We start from the raw sequence: 20,142 nt of genomic DNA, 5'->3' as shown, positions 1-20,142 counted from the left end.
GATAGATAGATGATAATGGTAATAAAATGAATGCTAACCTATAAAATGTGTGTATATATAGTTTTTAATTAAGTTGTTTAATTAATTAAATGTAAAAAGTACACACCACTCAGTCTCTCTTTCAATTTCAATTCGATTGCTGGGTGGTTGTTTTTGTTTTTTTGGTTGAATGATTTCTCACTCACTTTACAGTTTTTTTTTTTTTTTCGTTCGTTCGTTGGAAAGTTTTCTGGTTCTCCGTTTAATTAATTAATTTATTAATTACTTACAACAGGAGGAAAAACTTAAAATTCTTCATCAACGACGACATCATTCAATTTCTGATTTTTCTTAGAGCCCTTATTTTTTTCTGGTGGTTGTAAAAATTTCAACTAGTCAACACCACATTTTCATTCCATTACTGTCCTGTTTGTAGCACTGGTAGTTATAAAACTATAGTAGCTAAACACTCAATTGATGATTAACAAGTTCTCCGTATTAATTTCCGGCACCCTAATCAGATTCTTTAGATAAATAATACGAATATATTGTTTTTTTAAGAGGAATAGTGTATGGTGTAAAATTATCGATTAATATTCGATTATTTATTTATATTCTATCTTTCTTAAAGAAACTATTCGTATTAAGTATTTAAATGAACTGATTATTATCATTTTAGAAGTTATTACAGAACCCGGTTAATTGATTTATTGGCTATTACTTTATTATTATAGTCAATAGAATATACGTAACAATAACCAGTACTACAATGTATTACAGGAAACGCTACCAAAGAGGTATGACGGCACATGACTTGGGTTACTATTAAATTACTTTACCCAATTAATATTCATAAATAAATTATTTTATCTTTTAAATACTTACTATGCAATTTGTATAAACTTACAACACACATCTTTCATTCATCTCTACTAGAACTCTCAATATTATTAAATGGAAATAATCGAAGAAAACTCCCTCCACTACCTCCCCCTCCACCACCATTGGCTCCTCCATTGACTCCTCCAGCTCCACTTGTATCGTCAAAATTATTATTATTATTCCCACTACTATTATTATTCGCCCCAGGTGTAGTAGTCAACAAATTGAAGAAATTCTTAGTACTTGCGCTAATACCCAACATAGTCAAATTACTCATCGAATTACCAAAATTATTCCCACCTCCTCCAACACCAACTCCTGCTCCACTGCTCTCATTCGGTGTATATCCAGTATACGACTTCCCTTCTTCTTCTCTCTTTGCCTGCTCCCCTTGGTCAGTCAGTACTGCAGCAGCTAACGAATTTCCATGTTGTTGTCTAGGCACAATCGTAAATATCCCATCATCTTCTTCTTCTTCCTCGTATTCATCGTCTTCTTCGTCTTCAGGTCGATGAGGTGGTTGCTGTTGTTGATAGGTCTCATATTCTGGACTATAATTATGTCCGGAGTTATTGGTATTGGTACTACTATTATTTGACATAAATCCTCCTGATTCATCGACATTTGATCCATGGAAATCCTTCAAGAGATATGAAATGTCTAAATCGAACATATCGGACCTGATTGTCGGTGGACCAGTTGGTGGTCCACTCAGAGGAGGTGGCTGTAGTTGTTGTTGCATGAATGGAGGAGAGGCTGCGTTTCCGTGTGGAGTCATGTTGGTGAATTGATGCATTGGATGCTGTTGATGGTGGGGAACATGTTGAGGAGGTGCTGGTGGCGGGGGGGGAGATACCATTCTCATCGACATGCCTTGGTCATGTGGTTCCTGTTTCACTTGTTGTTGTTGTTGTTGGGCCTCTTGTTCTTGTCTTTCACTTTCTCTTCTTCTATATTCACTTAAATTAAGGAACCAATTATTCAAAATCTTATGTGCTCGGATTAATTTATTGATATTATTAAAGAATGGGAAATGTTTGAGTAAATTATCACTATATCTAATCAATATTTCTTGATCTTGTTGACTATTATTCCCCTCTGGAAACATTTTTGTAGTTGTTTCAACCAGTTTCATTTCTAATGCAATCTTTAACATATGTAACATAGGTTGTAATAATTGATAATTGGACATTTGCACCTTGAATACATCACAATCACCCACTTCCAATGCTTCATTCAATGCCATTATAATCTCCAACAAGACCGCCTTTGATTCCTGGAATGATAATGGATAGATTAATAACACCTTAAACAACAAAATATTCTTCACGACCGTTTCAATATGTTCCATTTCAATTCCTTGTATCGCAGTTTCAATCTCACCTCTAATCTGAGTGAAATTCTCCAAATTCATCAGAAACTCATCATTATATTCTAATAACACATTAAAATTAGATCCATTACAAATCGGTTCAATAATCAGTTCTGCAACCTTCATCAACCTATACAAAAAGCCGCCACCCCCGTTTCCACCATTCGCAACCACTCCACCTCTTCTCTTAGAATCATCCAATTGGAGAATAACATCATTATTCCGAACATAGTTTAAATTATAATTATGTGAACTAAAACAAATCCAATATCTTTCAAAAGTGAACAAGGTGATATATAATTCCCTAACCCGTTCTTCATCCTCATTATGAGTGTTTCCACTACTATAATTTCGATTGACATTTATGAGTCTGAAATAAGTAATTGCCCGATTCATATAGATTATCTTCTGGTGTTCTTGCGCTTCGTTCCCATAATTCAATTTCTGGCCCTTGTTGTTGGTCATATTGAGGGTGTTGGTTAGGTTTAGGATGTGGTAGTATGTGCAAAGATGGAGACAGGTGAGGGAAAGATTGTAGTAGATTTGATATTGGAGGAGGTGGGGGAATTGATAGGCTGCACTTGTGTTCACGGCATTATTGCTATTTGAGGAAGTTGTTGAGGTGGCGATGGTGGGGGATTTGAGTTGATGTTGAGGGACGACGGGGGGTACGATGAAGTTCTTTTCTATAAGGGAGAATATTTCGAGGATTTTGAAATGACAGAGGTTTTTGAAGGTTTTGAATTGTCGAAACATGAGTTTTTTCTTCAGATAGGAGATAAACAGTCTGAATTTTTGTTTTTTGAGTTTGATTAACACCTCGGCCACGATTTGATTTAAGGTAAGGATTATTAATAAGTTCGATAAATATAATGAATCATCATGATGATCTATAAGGTTGATTTCCAGATGGAATGGATTGGGGATATCCTTATTCGCGGATGTCATATTCGGATAGTTTGATATTAAGAAATCAACTAATTTTCGATAATCCAACATCAATGATGGAATAGTCAAAGGTTTAACCAATTCATAAATCGATGGTTCTTCACCTATCAAATTCAAATTCTCAATTAAATTATATGGAGTCACGATATAATCCTGTTGCACAACATCACTACTTTGAGGTGGCGGTGGTGCTAATTGTCGTAATTGTTGATGTTGTTGTTGGGGCATAGGACGCGTATTATATCTTCCCGGTAAAGGAGCTGAAACTGACGATGTCATCGGAATAGGTGCCGACGCTGATGCCGACATAACCGGTCCCGGTCCCATTGCTGTTGATACAACTGGCGGAGTAGTTATTGAAGATGAAACATTCGACATATAAGCAGCAGTTGAAACTGAAGGAGTACTATCATTAGAACTACTTCCCCCATCTCCACCATGACTCATGTCCTCATATGGAGCACTTACCTCTTTTGAATACAACACGGTATTCGTCGATGACGATTTCAGCAACGACGGACGACTGGAACTTGGAAAAGTATTCTTCTCAATCACTTCACTTAAACTATTGATAGAATCCAATGTTTTCTTATGTAGGGTTTTCGGTCCTGATTTCTTCCTTTCTCGTAACTGAGTACAATTTAGATGATTCGATACACAATGACTACATGGTCGAGTGGATTCACATTTGACTTTTCGTATTGCGCAGGCATCACAGGCACGAATATTGGTTTTACGGTTTTGTTTCTTCTTTTTGATGTGGGCGGACGAAAAAGGATGGGTGGAACTGGAGATGTGTTTGTTGGTTATTCTGGTGGTAGGGGCGTTGGGGTTGTTTGTGTTGGTGAAGAAGTTGCTGATGATGGATTCTGGTTGATTTTGATTGGAGGTGGTGGATGTGGTGGTAGTGGTATCGATATTATTTGGTGGTGTTGGGAATGACACTGATGAGGATGCTGAGGTCCCATCACCCTGTGTGTTTTCTGGTATATATGGATTATACATATGCGATGATCTGTCTTAGGGGGGGCGGAACCTGTCTTGATCAGATGAGTAATGACTTCTTAATTATAATTTGTAAAAGAAAGGGAAAAATAGTGGGGGATCCGTGGGGGAACGTCAAATCAAATTCTAATTTTTTGACAGGGTTTTCCTTCTACAGAAGGTTTATACTTAAGACGGTCAATCAAAGTCTATGAACTAAAAATAGCCAATAAGAAAAGGAGGTGCGTCGACGAGACAATTATTAATTAGGTACAAGTAGAAGACAAAGGAAAGAAAGAAAATGTGTGTCGAATGTACGACAGGATAATTATTGACACTTAATGAAAAAAAATTTTACTTCTTTGTCTTTAGTCTGTTGGGTTCATTGTTATCAGATATAAATTGAATTCGGAGATCTGAAAACAATGAGCGGAATTGTAGAATATTCTTTATTCTCTTTGTTTAGTTGCATACATAGTTGTGTTTTGTGTTAAGCCTATGGTCGACAGGAGTCCTCTTGGTCATCCTTTGAATTTGTCTGTGGCTAATTGGGGGTACCTGAAAAACCGCAAGGCAGAGAACAAAAAAAGCAACCAGAAAATAATTTATTTAGTCGATGACACATTTTGTGAACCCTTGACATATGTCATTCACTTCTAGAGTATCGGAAGTGTATCTTTTGAAATGAAAAGATGACAAAATCGTTAATCTGATAATGGAGATTGAGGAAAAGCGGTGCCGGAGATTGGCCAATCAAGAAGGTAAAAAAAATTCCCTCCCCCGCCTCTTGGGACAACCCTTCTCCTACAATTCATGAGCCCTCGTTTGACCTTTATAACTTTCTCAAATATTCTATCAGAATCCTTGAATAATGGAGTTAATAAGTATAGATCGAGTTCAGAATAATTCTCCCTTTTCTAGATGGTTTAACAAACAGAGGCGGTTGCAAATTATGGTTTCCGACTATTTTGCGGGGCGATCCTGTGGCACGTGATAACAATGGGGTACTCACGTGATTGAAATTTTGCAGCTTCAATTTTGGTGCTAATTGCATTTCACTTTCTTTTCAAACACAGCACAAATTTAAAAACCCAAGTTAGACTTTTCTAAGTTGAAGAATTTGGTACTGAGAAAGTAGGGATCTATTTGGTATATTTGTATATCGGATTACGAAATATATTTTTGTATGGTTGATTATTTTATCAAAATTTTGTCAACATTTTTTGAAGAATACTTTTACAGCCAGAAATATTTTTGGATGATAATAAAACTCTGATTAGTTACTATTCTCTTCCACCTTTGTCCACCTCCTAACTTATGCTTAGATGACTACTCACTATTGAATCAGATTACCAAAAACTGGATCATGTCCGGCCATCTTACGTTCATCGTTATCGTTCAGCTATAGATAAAATTACCCGCGGTAGCATTGTCTCCACCTAGTATTATCTCTCGGTCCAATTTCTGAAAGTGAAAGGTGGAATAGAGTATATTTAACCGTTGAAATATCCGAATAATAATGCATAATTTAATAATTGTAACTAAGTTTCTTTACCCCAGAATAACTACAATGGTGGGTCATGTGATTAACCTTAATTTTTCACAAGCGGATTAATAAATTTGTCACCAAAAAAAATAAATTTAACTCCGCGATCCTGTACTCACCTCGGTCATTAATTTTAGCAGTCAATAAAAAAGAGTGGCCCATTGGTACTTAGATATGTAATTACTTCAATATAAGATTTGTTAATCTAGAAGATACACAAGGTACATTACAGGTTACTCTACGAGCATATGTATAAATTGTTAAATAAGTCTCTTAAATGAAAGATATAAAGCATTCATCTTCGCATCCTCGGATATTTCTGAGTTCCCATTCTAGTTTTTATTCCATTTGCAGTTTCTTTATTTTCTCCATGAAATTTTTCCGTTATTTTTCATATGGTAAAAGAAAGATTTATTATAAATACTTTCCCCCACCCCAGATTTTTTTTAATTACAACTTTTAACTTTTTATCTTTTATCATCCCTTTCCCATAGAAACCAATCAGATTCACTTCAGAATGTCAGCTAAACAACAATACTTACAAAAGAACCCAGATGACGTTGTTATCGTCGCAGCTTATAGAACCGCTTTAACTAAAGGTGGTAAAGGGGCAATGAAAGATGTTGGTTCAGATTTCATCTTAAAACAACTCACAGCCGAATTTATTAAAAAAACCGGTATTGATGTCAATTTATTACAAGATGCTGCCATTGGTAATGTCTTAAACAAAAGAGCCGGAGATTTCGAACATAGAGGTGCTTTAATGACTGCTGGTGTTCCATATACTGTCCCATTCATTGCCGTCAATAGACAATGTTCTTCTGGTTTAATGTCTATCAGTTCTGTTGCTAACCGTATCAAGTGTGGTGAAATTGAATGTGGATTAGCTGGTGGTGTTGAATCAATGTCTAAAAATTATGGTCCTGGAGCTATTCCAAAAATTGATGAATCTTTAGTGAATCATCCTGAATTTGTTAGGAATAGTACTTCAATGGGTATAACTAATGAAAATGTCTGTTCTCAATTTAATATCCCAAGAGAAGCTCAAGATGAATTTGCCGCTGAATCTTATCAAAGAGCAGAACGTGCTCAACGTGAAGGTAAATTCAAAGATGAAATCTTACCTATCCAAGTTTTCCAAGTTGAGGAAGATGACGACGATGTTGAAGAAGAAGAAGAAAAACCACCAGTAGAAAAACTCGTTACTGTTGATACCGATGAAGGTATTCGTCCCGGTGTTACCAAGGAAAAACTCGCCAAGATCAAACCTGCCTTCAAGAAAGATGGTGTTTCTCACGCTGGTAATTCTTCCCAAGTCACAGATGGTGCAGCATTGGTCTTATTAATGAAACGTTCCTTTGCCGAACAACATGGTTACACCTCATTGGCCAAATATATCTGCTGTTCAGTCGCTGGTGTCCCACCTGAAATTATGGGTATTGGTCCAGCCGTCGCTATTCCAAAAGTCTTAAAAACAACCGGATTATCAGTTGAAGATGTAGATGTTTATGAAATCAATGAGGCATTTGCGGGACAATGTCTTTATTCTATCCAATCTTGTAAAATCCCAAGAGAAAAGGTCAATATTAACGGTGGGGCTATTGCTTTGGGTCATCCTTTGGGTTGTACTGGGGCTAGACAATATGCTACTATTTTGAGATTAATGAAACCAGGTCAATTTGGTTTGACTTCTATGTGTATTGGTACTGGTATGGGTGCTGCTTCTATTATTGTTAGAGAATAGGTTAGTTGACTTATATAGTAGTAGAGAATCAATATGATATTTGTTATTTATTGATACATTTCCTTTTTACGTGTAAATTTGCCCCGCAAAGTAGTGGATAATATGCCTTATATACTTTGTACTTGTTGGGAATTACAGATGCGGTAGACGAACTTCAAAGGATAGTTCTATTATAATAATATACAGTATAAAATAAGAAATGCTTACTTCTTCTTTGAATCAAACTTCTTCGAAGCTTCCACTCTTTCAATAATTCTTTCCAAACTCAATTTAACATCCCCTTTAGAGAAATGATCAAGATTATAATACTTTGGTGCATACTCTACCAACCAATCCGGTTTAATAGTAGTGACAGTTCTAATATAATTCTTAGAAGTCAACACAAATTCATTATAAATCATCCATTCACCTTCTTTAGAAACAACAGTAGAAGGATGAATCAAAACCTCTTGATTATCTTTAACAGTTAAATAAGTCTTTCCAGTTCCCAGCTTTTTCTTCCCCACTTGCATAAAGAACCCACCAACAAGGGCTTTCTTAATATTATCCCAATATACTCCCTCACCAATCTCACCATATTTTGAAACTAATTCCAAATCATACCTTTCCATAATTCTCCTCAATTGAGACCTAACATTCTTAGCACTAGTTAACGATCTATAAGAAAGGAAATTATCTCTACACCATTGATGAACACCACCTTTATCACTAGCAGTCATAAAACTCTCATACACATTTATCAAAGTTAAATGATCTCCCTCAGGATGAGCAAATGACAATTTTGCCTCATCGGCCCTCTTTCTCGCACTAGCAGGACGAACAAACACATTCGCAACACTCAACATTGCCACAATCGTCAATATCTCTTCTGAACATCCAAACGCCGGTGATCCAATCAACATCACAGCCAACATCGGATCCAAGGGGAAATGAGAAGCCAATCTCCCTAAAGCGGTAAGCTCCCCCTCATCGGAAAGACATTGGAGATAATTCAATTCTTCTAATGCTCTCATCATGGTTTCTGGAGCAGGAGGATCCATGAAATCGAAATGTACCAAATCATCAATTCCCAATTTTTTTAATTCTAATACAGTAGATGCAAGATTTGACCTAAGGATTTCCGGATAAGATTGTTGGATTAATTCTTTATGGAAGGCTTCTTCAGTATATAACCTAAAACATTTCCCTGGTCTCGTACGACCTGCTCTACCGGCACGTTGTTGTGCTGATGCTTTTGAAATAGGGGAGACTAATAATGATTCGACTCTAACTCTTGGATTATAGACTTTTTGTTTCGAGAAACCGGGGTCGACGACATAGACTATCCCATCGATCGTAAGGGATGTTTCGGCGATGTTTGTGGATACGATAACTTTACGACCTGGTCTAGCGTATGGTTTGGTGCTGGGGTTGATAGGGGCGGGTTCGAAGATTCGTTGTTGTTGATGGGGTGGAAGGGATCCATATAAGGGATATACTTTCAATGGACCACAATTTTGATCACGAATTAATTCATCACCTTCAAGGGAGATTTTTCGACAAGCATCTTCGATTTCTTCTTCACCGGTTAAGAAAAGAAGGATATCTCCTTGATCTTCTGTGGCGTGGATTTGTAAGACGGTACGAATGGCGGCGTCGAGGTAATCACGTTGGAATTCGGGAGTGTAGTAGATCTCGACGGGGAATGTACGTCCTGGAACGGCTAATAATGGAGCATTATGGAAATATTTTTGAAACTTTTCGGCATCTAATGTTGCAGACATGATGATGATTTTTAAATCTGGTCTTCTTAAACAAACTTGCTTGAGGAGGCCCATTAAAATATCGGTTGCTAATGTTCTTTCATGCGCTTCATCTAGGATAATACATGAATATCTTGTTAAATCATGATCTTCCATTGCTTCTCTTAACAACATACCATCAGTCATATATTTCAAAATCGTCTTATTAGATGTCTTATTTTCAAATCTAATAGAATAACCAACTTCTTCACCTAAACTAACATCCATTTCATCTGCCACTCTCGCAGCCACAGACATGGCAGCAACTCTTCTAGGTTGCGTACATGCAACTTGCATCCCAGTCAAATGAGGCATTTCATCATATAACACAAACTGAGGGATTTGAGTAGTCTTACCGGACCCTGTTTCCCCAACAAATACCATAATTTGTGAACTATGGAATATCTTCAAGAATTCGGCACGTTGAGCATGAACAGGTAAATCACGTCTTACTTTCAAAATATCAAAATATTTCTGACCCAATTGATTCCCAGTAAATGGATTAATTGGACCGTTTTCCAATTTTTCAGCTTGTTCAGATGTGGTTTCATGACGTTTTAATCCCAGAAATTCTCCAGCATCATGATGAACTAATGGTTGATCACGGTCACCATGGGGATGTTTACGAAGGGATTCTTCGGCAGCTTCTGCGACTCTTTCAGCTTCTGAATCGAGAACCTTCTGTCTCTTGGCTGATCTTATTTCTTCGTCTTCACTCATAATTGTTGTAGTTCTTATGGTGTCAATGGTTTGATGACTTTTTGATTTCTTCTTTATCTACTTAATTTTTCAATGCCCCCCCATCGCAAGAAAAAAATGAACCATAAAAAAATAAAATTCAAAAATCACGTGGGAAAAGTCACGAGGATAAAATCACGTGACAATATCACGTGCTTCCGGGACTGAATGGGATTCTGCGTGTCAACCACGTATAACCTATCTTTTAAAAACAATCCCAGAGGGGCACCCAATGAATACTCAACATTTTAGTATCTTATGCCTTTGTTGCCAGGAAAAATTGACTATTCCCCTCCGGCCACACAAACGTTTGGTTGTGAAATTTTTTTTTTGGTTTGTTGCAGAAATTTCTTAACAAAAAAGAAATGTTGCAATTCTGATCAACCAAATGGCCATTGTTTTAAGTGATGCCATGAGCTACAAATAACCAATTTGTGATATTAACTAGATTGCTAAGCTATTAGGTTGCTCTTGAAAAAGAAATAAGAATAACCTGTAAATCAAACCTATAGTACAAAATCAAAGAAAACCGGAAATCAAACCTTCCCCAAAAACGAAAAGCTAGGTTCAGTTCCTAGATTATTATTTAACTTAATTACTAATAGAATAGAATATAGCTTGGGTAGTAGAAAAGATTAGCGATGTTTCGAATATTATCAACGAATTAATTTAGTATTGTTAAAGAAATTAATTTATTTTTTTGTGGTTAATTAATAGGCAATTAATTTAGTTCATTATTTGTTGTTTCTTTTTTATTATATGCACAAAATTAAATTGGTCTAATAACGGTTATGCACCAGTACTAAATAATTGATACATTTTAACACAAAGTATATGAGTAAGATGAAAGGCTTAATAGAGGTCCAAATTGGAGTTTTCCTTTAAGGTGCCAAGACTGCTGCTGATCTCCAGACTGAAGAGACATGAACCAGCTTCTACGATGAAAAAAGAAATGAAAGCCATTTTTTTCTTCTATTGCAGTTGAGATTATAGTTGCTTGCAAGCTCCAGAGTTTCTTGGTTGTAAGGCCATACCAACAGTTGACAAGCAAGCGGAGTAGAGATCTATTCAACCGTTTGGTTCTAGATTTTGTACTGTGTCAGATGACCGTATTAGGAAAACTAATTAAATTATCGCTAGTCTTTGTGATTTTTTCAACTTTTAAATTAAATTATCAAACGATTTTTGTGCTACCATACGACAACTACGTCATTTTTTCTTTCTATCAAAAACGATGGCTTTGGCCAAGACCGATGCATCAATGCTACAATGTAGATCGGAAGACCAATTTATAATGTTCTAGAACAGGGCGATGAAGAAAGTAATGATTCAAACATTTGCTGGTTGCACAAGCCTTGCAACCAAAAAATTATCAAACACATTTATTTTCAGGTGGTACTCCGCCAGATCACGCTATAATTATCTCAAATGGGGTTCTGAGTGACCATTTTGGGTGGGAGCAGCGGTAGTACTATGCGTAGGGTATAATTACAAACACAGGATCGCCTGAGTCCCGCACGTGAACCGGAAAACATACAACGCTGTAGTAGCAGTTGCAATGCGATTTTCTGGGTGCTCATTGAGAATGTGTGTTAAACTTAACCGAGAACCATAGAACTAAATCAAAATTTCACTATACAATTTTTTCTTAGTGAAACTACACATCACATGGTAGACACTTTACAGGTCATCATATTAATATGAAATTTAATCTAAAAAGAAAAAGAAAGATCATCAATGTAAGAGGGTTACTGACTTTATGTAACATGGCAAATCATATGATTTGTTAGGGGCTATTCGTACGAAGTAACTAACTGGGACAATTACTCGTCAAATCTGGTTGCACACCAAACTGCAGCAGCTGTCAATATTTTTTCTGGTTGCGAATCCAAATCAGGAAATAACCAGTAAAGTACAATGTATAACCAGCAAAAAAACAAACCGTGTTTCGTCGTGGCATGCGTGTCAAGAAAAAAAATGGGCTTAAGAAGAGTCGGGAAAAAAATTGCTGTAAACACGTGAGCAGCACATACAAAATCATATCAAATCCGAGGGCTTAGAATAAATTAAACTCTTGAAAGGGAAAAAAAATATTAATCGAAGAAATTTTTTTTTCAAAATGTAAACAAACACACATCAAAAAAATATTATTTTTTAACACTAAAACAAATTGAAAACATTATTAGACGCAAAAAATCAAAATAATAAAAACCTCGAGAAACTCTCTCCTTTCGAAAAACTTTTCTCCCTTTCCCTTCTTCTTGTTGCTCTTTTTATAAATTTGTGTCTATTTCCCACTAAGAAGCAACAAACTTGTTAATCACTCTTTTAACACGAGTTCTTTCAAATTCAACTATATATCCAACTTATTCGTCACTCCTTTTTTATATTTATACCCGTTTAAAAACTCAGTAGAGAGAACAACCACATATTAAACTACTACAATGAAATTCTCAACTACCGCTTTACTAGCAATTTTATCATCCCTTGTATCAGTACAAGCTGCATGTTCAGTTGAAGCAGGTAACTATTACTGTTCCCCAACCACAAAAGTCATCTACGAAGGTTTAGGTTATTCCGGTACTTATCAAGATGTCATAAGTATGGATGAATCTACCGGTACTTGTGGACAACAACCATATTCCTTCAGTGGTAACTTGTCCCCTCTTGATGAAGAATTATCCGTTCATATCAGAGGTCCATTGAAATTATTACAGTTTGGTGTCTACTACCCATCTCCTCAAAACCAAAAGAGAGAAGAAGAACCAGAATGTAACACCAAACATGTCCATCATAGACATAAGAGAGCAGTTGAGATTGTCGCAGTCACCGAAACTGTCATTGTTGATGGTCAAGGAAATACCATCTCAGCACCAGCCACTCAGACATCTACTGTTGCAGATGAATTATCCACCACTTTACCCGACAATAATCAACTTTCTTCATTAGAAGGATTCCAGCAACCATCAATCTCCACTCAATCTGCCCCAACCACTACTTCTCAAGCTTCTGCTGAACCTTCTGCTGTTGCTGGTGGCGCTTGGACTAGATCTTCTTACTATACTCCAGGAAGTGCCGACAACTGTGTTTTCTTAAACTATTTCGGTGGTTCTGGATCTGGTGTTTGGTCTGCAGGTTTCGGAAACTCCCTTTCTTATGCTAATTCAGATAATTCCGGTGGTGCCTCATCTCCAGTTGCTTTAGGTGATGTTACTGTTGGTTCTAATTCCGAATATGTCATTATGTCCGGTTCTCCATGTGGAAATGATGACGGATGTGGATTCTACCGTCCAGGTACTGTTGCTCAACATGGTTTTGGTGGAGATAGTAAGATTTTCATTTTTGAATTCCAAATGCCAAGTGACCCTAGTGCTTCTGGATTGAATGCTGATATGCCTGCTGTTTGGTTATTAAATGCTAAGATTCCAAGAACTTTGCAATATGGTGATGCTAGTTGTTCATGTTGGAAGACTGGATGTGGTGAATTAGATTTATTCGAAATCTTATCCACTGGTTCTAATAAATTGATTTCTCATTTACATGATGGTCAAGGTGCTGATGGAACTAATACCGGTGGTGGTGGATCTCAAGATTATTTCGTCCGTCCAACTTCTGGTTCTATGAAGGCTGCTGTTATTTTCAGTGGTACCGAAGTACATATTGTACAAGTTGATGATAGTGTTACCTTTGGTGGTTCTTTGAGTCAAGATACCGTTAATGGTTGGTTACAACAACAAGGTTCTATTGCTACCCTTGGTTATTAAGGAGGTTAGAGATATTACTTTTGCATACATTCATCGTCACACATTTTTTTTCTTTCTTTTTTGAATGGTTGACATTTTCGGTTAATAAGTTTCTGTTTATAAAAAGATTCTTTTGTATATTTAGGTTTGTGTTTAGAATATAAGTTAATAAAATTTTGCGAATTAAAGGAGAGTTAATTATGCTGTAGAGAAATGTGTATTTGATGCAACAATTTCTAATTTGAATGTTGTATGCAAACTATCTGAAATAATTTCAGATACATTGTATACGTTCCAGAATAATCGACTACACATAGCCATCATTAACGTCTCGACCTTGAAAGTAATTATAATTTACAGACGATTAATTATACTGTACAATAGTTTTTGTAAGATTATCCAAAATGCAAAGAATATTTTTTAATGCATTAATTACGCGGACACGTAAAAATGTTTAGCCGAAAATAATTTAATTACTGCCGAAAAAAAAGCAACTTTAGAAAATAGCTAAGGAACACTATTTGAGAATTTCATTTTGGAGGACCCTTAAGTTTCAAAAATGATCATTGATTGTTTTAAACCCTCATACAACTTAAAACACTGGGGAGTAGGGGAATACAATACAGATTTTGAAACAAATCTCATTCCTGACCTTCCATTGTCTAGTCAGGGGAACTTTACATTATTTTTTTTGCTTGTTTCCTCCTATTGCAAATCTCTTACGCGACGTGTTGATAGCATCCGAGGTCAGTTCGAGATACCGATTCAATTTTCTAGTCTCTCCATTTTAGAGAGAATTTATATTTACTAGCCACATATGTTGGAATACACAAGATTACTTTTTCTGTTCGTTATAACTAGGGTCGTGTATTGAAATCTACGCAATCTTCCAACCATTGTTTAAGAAGGGGCTTCAATAATTGGATCGAAGATGATCTTTGTTGATTAGTAAGAACATAATTGGAACTACCTTCTTATGGATTGATAGTATTCCATGTTGACTACGGCTCTTGTAATAATGATACAGATATCCAACACTACGTTAGTTACTTTTGTAAGATCAAAAAAGAAAACTTCATGAGATTTGTGATTTAACCGAGTAGTTGGAGAATTAAACAATAAACAATAAAATTTAAAAACAAAGGCCAAAAAAATCTTCCACTTTTTTCAATACAAAAATTGATTTGTATTTAACACTTTCACTTTCACCGTTTCATTATTTGCTTAATTATCTTAAAAAAAACTAAAATACCACTTTAAACTAAATTTGGCTAATTAGAAAACGCCTTGATACTATTCATACGACTATCTTTTCTTTCATTCTTTTCAAAACTAATAGAACCAACAAAGATTACGTGTTTTATCAAATATCCACACATTTCAAATATACAAACAAGCAAGCCTCATAACCACATAAGAAATCAGCCATGGGTCATTTAGTTGTATGTATCTTTATCTTCAAGATCTACTCTGAATTTAAGTACTAACTTGTGTAACTTTAGTCAAAATTATTTAAAAATCGAGAAATGAGAATTCTAATGTTAGGATTAGATAATGCTGGTAAGACTACGGTATTATATAAATTAAAATTAGGTAAAACATCAAAAACAGTCCCAACTGTTGGTTTCAATGTTGAAACTGTTAAACATAAGAATGTATCATTTGCAGTTTGGGATTGTGGTGGACAAGAAAGAATTAGACCACTTTGGAGACATTATTTCACTGGAACAAATGCCCTTATTTATGTTGTTGATTCAAATGATGTTGCAAGATTAGAAGAATCAAAACAAGAATTATATAGAGTTATTACTGATAAAGAATTAGCTAATTGCTTATTAGTGGTGTTGGCTAATAAACAAGATTGTGAAGGAGCTATAAAACCAAAAGAATTGATTCAACGATTTGAATTACATAAATTGAGTGGTGAACATACTTGGTCTGTCATTCCGACAATTGCAATTGATGGAACTGGATTAGTTGAAATGTTGAATTGGATTTCATCTCATTCAAAATAGATTTACACAACCCATTCTTTTACACATTTTTATAATTATTAGTTTTTCAATTCATCTTTAGTTCATTTTCCATGTTTAATAATATACATATCATTTACAGAATAAAGGAAAGGGACACATATCGCCGCTCCGGAATCTTGCCCACTTGGATCTTATACGTTTACAAAGACACGACTTCATTTTTTCCATATTACGTATATTTAGTGTATTTATGTACAACTCTATAACCTCCCATTCATATAATCCCCTTAGTCAATGCATTCTACTTAGTCCAAACAGTAACTTCTCCAGATTCTTCACCAAAGTAAGCTTTATCAGCCATATTAATGAATAACCCAGTTTCAACAACACCAACAAGTAATTTAATTTGTTCATGTAACTTCTTTGCATCTTGAATATCCCCAAAATCAGCATCAATCAAGAAATTGTTATTATCAGTAATAACAGGACCAGCTTTGGCCTTCCCACCTTGTCTTAAATCAATCTTCTTGGCACCCAATTTCTTCAAATCATTAGTCACTTTAGCATAAGAATTTGGGACAATTTCAATTGGAACCCCTTGAGTCCATTCTCTACCTAAAATTTTGGATTCTTTTCTATAATCAGCCACAACCACAAATTTATCAGCAGCAGCAGCTACTAATTTTTCTTGAAATAAACAAGCTCCACCACCTTTAATCAAATCCAATTGCGGGTCAACTTCATCAGCACCATCAAATGCAATATCTAATTGAGGATATTGTTCAATCAGACCAAGTTTTAATCCATTATCAATGATTAATTGTTTTGATTGGAATCCAGTTGGGATACACACGAATTGATCCTTGTTGGTTAATTGTCCAATACGTTCGGCAACATAGATCACAGTAGATCCGGAACCGATACCTACGACTTTGGCATTGGTGGGGAAGTTTTCATCAACGGCTTTATAAGCTGCTAATTTCTTTGCTGTTTCAACGGTAGATGCCATTTGGAAGTTTCTTGTAAGGTATGTTCTGGGGAATTGAAGTTTGATTGAAGTGGATAGCAATCTTAGCATTCACTATTTATGTGTGTGTGCTTATCTGTGTTACCTAATTATTCAATTACGCGACAACCTTCCTCTGCGATGGGGACCTCGTTTCACGATTATTGTGTAATGTGGAAATTATCTGGGGGCATGAGGACCCTTAGGGCAGGTGCCCTAGAAGTGCCTATACGGCACGTGAGGACTACGGAGTTTATATGGTGTATACAGGAATTGAACTATTCTCACTATTTGTACATAAGTACACGACATCGACAGAAAAAAGATTTTTCTCAATGAAAAAGATAAGCCGCACTAATAATTAGTAGGTTTAATAGGGAGAATTATATTTTACAGGTTAGATACAATTAACTTGTAAAAAGCGTCAATTTGTATAGTGAATTTTTTTCAGTCTGAAAAAAGCACCAGAATAGGTTACTTTTGAAGAAGAGTTTTTCTGTTTTAATATATAGATTGTCCCATACTTAAGATGTCTGCTGCTAACAAGATCATTTCTGAAAAGCCAACTGAATTAGAATTGAAAGTTGCCCAAGCTTTCGTTGACTTAGAAGGTCAAACTGACTTAAAGGCTGATTTAAGACCATTACAATTCAAATCCGTTAAGGAAATTGATGTTAACGGGGGTAAGAAGGCTTTAGCTGTTTTCGTCCCACCACCAAGTTTACAAGGTTACAGAAAGGTTCAAACCAGATTAACCAGAGAATTGGAAAAGAAGTTCCCAGACAGACATGTTGTCTTTTTAGCTGAACGTAGAATCTTACCAAAGCCATCTAGAAAGGCTAGAAAGCAACAAAAAAGACCAAGATCAAGAACCTTAACTGCTGTTCATGACAAGATCTTAGAAGATTTAGTTTTCCCAACTGAAATCATCGGTAAGAGAGTTAGATACTTAGTCGGTGGTAACAAGATCCAAAAGGTTTTATTAGATTCTAAGGATTCCACTGCTGTTGATTACAAGTTAGATTCTTTCCAACAATTATATTCTAAGTTAACTGGTAAGCAAGTTGTCTTTGAAATTCCAAGTGAAACTCATTAAGCAATCAATCAAAATGATGCAAAGATGTGTGTGTGTGAAAAGTGTACATTTGTAAATTACTTTCTATATTATTAATAGGTTCATTTCTCCCACTCCAAAAATCAAAAGAAAATACTTATAATTAACGACTCATTGTATGATAGATAAAAGCTTTTGTAAGTTCGATTATATCTCTCTCTTTTGCAATTGCTTGCAAAATCTACAAGTACTATTCTAAATGTTTCGCGCAATTTGTAATTGAAATCTCTAACAAAATTTTTAATTGTTTTATTTAAAACTAATTTCTTTCTACACCTTTCTAACATAACTAGTAGGGAATAAACCCTTTGCCCCATTCAACTCACCTTCAGTCCATCCACTTCCATCAGTATCATCTTGTACTAGAACAATCCGATCTCCCGCACGTATACTCAATTCATCATCACCATCAGCGGTATAATCATACAACGCTTCCACATACTGAATCTTCTTCGCTCCTCGTCTAGGCATAACCATCGGACCTTTCTTTTTCTGAGCCGGGGTGTCGCCTGATGGTGGAGTATGTGGAACAGGAGCGGATATTTGGATATAGGCCGTTGGGACCAATCCTGGTCCGTTTGGTCCATTGACCATAGTCCAACCCGATCCGTTGGTATCTTCTTCGACTACTGTTAATTCGTCACCTGCGGATATACTAGTCTCATCATTCCCACCCGCAGCATAAGCATAAAGTGCCTTCGCGGTTGGTTTACCTGACCCTGAGCCAGAGGTTTTGGTGGAAGAAGAAGTTTTGTTTCTCCGAAGGTTGAAGATTCCCGTATGTGCCAACGATGCAGTATTGTTTGTTTTCACCGTATGTAATGAATGTGAATCGGAAGATGCAACATCCAGAGAAGGTGTTATGCTTTCCTTGGTGGATTTTCTTTTCAAGAACCCAAATTTGGATTTCTTACGTTCGATTGGAGCGATATATGTTAAATCCTTATCACCGGCGAAATTTTGAATTACTTCAATTTCAACCTCATTTCGAACTCTGATTGTATCTTCCTTCATAAACTTTTGTAATATTGAAAGTGAGGCTTGTAATCCTCCGTCAAATTTAAGGGTGAGGTTCTTTTCGGCTTCCTTTCTTGCTGCTGTACTTTCTTCTAGTTTTTGTTTGATATCTAAACATGATTGTTCATATGTGGCATATTCTCCCAGGGCAACGTTTAATCTCTTTTTCAAGACAGTTAATTCCGGTTCCTTTGTTACCAAACTTTCATCGTCATGCCAGATACTTGACGGAATGAAATAGAAGTCAGGAGGCTCTTTCCAGTCTAAGGAATTGTGTTTGATAAACATGGCGACATCCAATTTAGGATTGTTTTGATCAATCGTTTCATCAATCAGATGTAATTTCTCCTTGATTTTGTCATTACTGTTTCTTTCGATAATCAGCGCATTCTTTAATAACTTATTTAAAATTCCGACTCTATTTTCATTCAATTCTTGGAAATAATCTAATATTTCAGGAACATCTTGATAATAATATTTATCCTTAAGTCTATTTGCAACATTTAATTTAATCAAGTATTCATTTTTCCCAATGTTCATTTCAACTGTCTTTTTATCCAATCTTTCTTGATATTTCCCAGATTCTGATCTTTCCGTCTTCTCTCTAGCAGTTTCAGTAGCTTGACATAAAGTATCATAGTGTTTCTTGGCTTTCAACACTTCGTCTTCAACATTCTTCTTTTCTTGTGTTAAATACTCATTGATTTGTTCAACCTGACGAGAAATTCTTTCACATTTTGCTTTCAAACCCACAAGGTTGTTACATATCTTAGTCAGGAATTCCCCACCCAAATTCATCCGTTCATTAGCAATCGCTTCTGTTTGGGTCAATAAATCTGACCATAACACCAAAGATGCACATTCTAAAGATCCAGGGGTGATTTGAGGTTCATCACCAACGGATAAACTAGCAGATATTTTCAGTTTCTTATCGAAATGTTTCTTACATAAAAGAGTCAATTTCGTGGCATATTCTCTTTCGATATTGGAACGTTCACGATAGAATTCGTCGATGTCACTAAGCCAATTCGTACCATTGGCGATCCATTTAGATGTGATCTTGTATGAATCTCGTAATTCATTCCCGATCGATAAATCTTCAGCAGACATTGTTGTGTGTGTGTGTGTGTTTGAGCTGAATGGAAATCTCAGTGGACAGATCAGAATATCAATAAGGGGAACTGCCTCCACACCGTAACCTAACAAATTCAAAATCTTGATAGCGAATAATGTCGTATAATTTGGAGTTATGCCACACGACATTTTTCAGCGGTGTTGCAATTTCGATTTTAATGGGGGGAGCAGAGACATT

At 35.9% G+C, this 20,142-nt stretch overlaps 8 protein-coding genes across 8 annotated transcripts; 4 read left to right on the top strand and 4 right to left on the bottom strand. All coding sequences in view use genetic code 12, as the record gives it.

The window, feature by feature from the left end:
* Positions 1 to 898: 898 nt before the first annotated feature.
* Positions 899 to 4,186, bottom strand: J8A68_004923 (uncharacterized protein; the record flags this gene model as incomplete). Its single annotated transcript, XM_049408933.1, has 1 exon — positions 899 to 4,186. The coding sequence occupies one exon, from the start codon at positions 4,184 to 4,186 to the stop codon at positions 899 to 901; it is 3,288 nt and encodes a 1,095-aa protein (XP_049261787.1).
* A 2,042-nt stretch (positions 4,187 to 6,228) lies between these two features.
* Positions 6,229 to 7,455, top strand: FOX3 (Fox3p; the record flags this gene model as incomplete). The annotated part of the gene is made up of 1 exon (XM_049408932.1): positions 6,229 to 7,455. The coding sequence occupies one exon, from the start codon at positions 6,229 to 6,231 to the stop codon at positions 7,453 to 7,455; it is 1,227 nt and encodes a 408-aa protein (XP_049261786.1).
* Positions 7,456 to 7,658: 203 nt separating this feature from the next.
* J8A68_004921 (DEAH-box ATP-dependent RNA helicase) lies at positions 7,659 to 9,956 on the bottom strand (the record flags this gene model as incomplete). The annotated part of the gene is made up of 1 exon (XM_049408930.1): positions 7,659 to 9,956. One exon carries the CDS (start codon positions 9,954 to 9,956, stop codon positions 7,659 to 7,661), a length of 2,298 nt encoding a protein of 765 aa, XP_049261785.1.
* Positions 9,957 to 12,418: 2,462 nt separating this feature from the next.
* Positions 12,419 to 13,738, top strand: TOS1 (Tos1p; the record flags this gene model as incomplete). The annotated part of the gene is made up of 1 exon (XM_049408929.1): positions 12,419 to 13,738. The coding sequence occupies one exon, from the start codon at positions 12,419 to 12,421 to the stop codon at positions 13,736 to 13,738; it is 1,320 nt and encodes a 439-aa protein (XP_049261784.1).
* Positions 13,739 to 15,144: 1,406 nt separating this feature from the next.
* On the top strand, positions 15,145 to 15,732 carry ARF3 (Arf3p; the record flags this gene model as incomplete). Its single annotated transcript, XM_049408928.1, has 2 exons — positions 15,145 to 15,159; positions 15,220 to 15,732. The coding sequence occupies 2 exons, from the start codon at positions 15,145 to 15,147 to the stop codon at positions 15,730 to 15,732; spliced, it is 528 nt and encodes a 175-aa protein (XP_049261783.1).
* A 262-nt stretch (positions 15,733 to 15,994) lies between these two features.
* RKI1 (ribose-5-phosphate isomerase) lies at positions 15,995 to 16,702 on the bottom strand (the record flags this gene model as incomplete). The annotated part of the gene is made up of 1 exon (XM_049408927.1): positions 15,995 to 16,702. One exon carries the CDS (start codon positions 16,700 to 16,702, stop codon positions 15,995 to 15,997), a length of 708 nt encoding a protein of 235 aa, XP_049261782.1.
* Positions 16,703 to 17,228: 526 nt separating this feature from the next.
* On the top strand, positions 17,229 to 17,795 carry RPS7A (40S ribosomal protein eS7; the record flags this gene model as incomplete). Its single annotated transcript, XM_049408926.1, has 1 exon — positions 17,229 to 17,795. The coding sequence occupies one exon, from the start codon at positions 17,229 to 17,231 to the stop codon at positions 17,793 to 17,795; it is 567 nt and encodes a 188-aa protein (XP_049261781.1).
* A 288-nt stretch (positions 17,796 to 18,083) lies between these two features.
* BZZ1 (Bzz1p) lies at positions 18,084 to 19,940 on the bottom strand (the record flags this gene model as incomplete). The annotated part of the gene is made up of 1 exon (XM_049408925.1): positions 18,084 to 19,940. One exon carries the CDS (start codon positions 19,938 to 19,940, stop codon positions 18,084 to 18,086), a length of 1,857 nt encoding a protein of 618 aa, XP_049261780.1.
* Positions 19,941 to 20,142: the final 202 nt, after the last annotated feature.

This window comes from Hemisphaericaspora subhashii (assembly GCF_019202705.1).
Source record: "Hemisphaericaspora subhashii strain CBS 10753 chromosome Unknown scaffold36, whole genome shotgun sequence".
Lineage (NCBI taxonomy): Eukaryota > Fungi > Ascomycota > Pichiomycetes > Serinales > Debaryomycetaceae > Hemisphaericaspora > Hemisphaericaspora subhashii.
The sequence above is the reverse complement of the archived record's forward strand: the minus strand, read 5'-3'. Positions and strand labels throughout refer to the sequence as shown.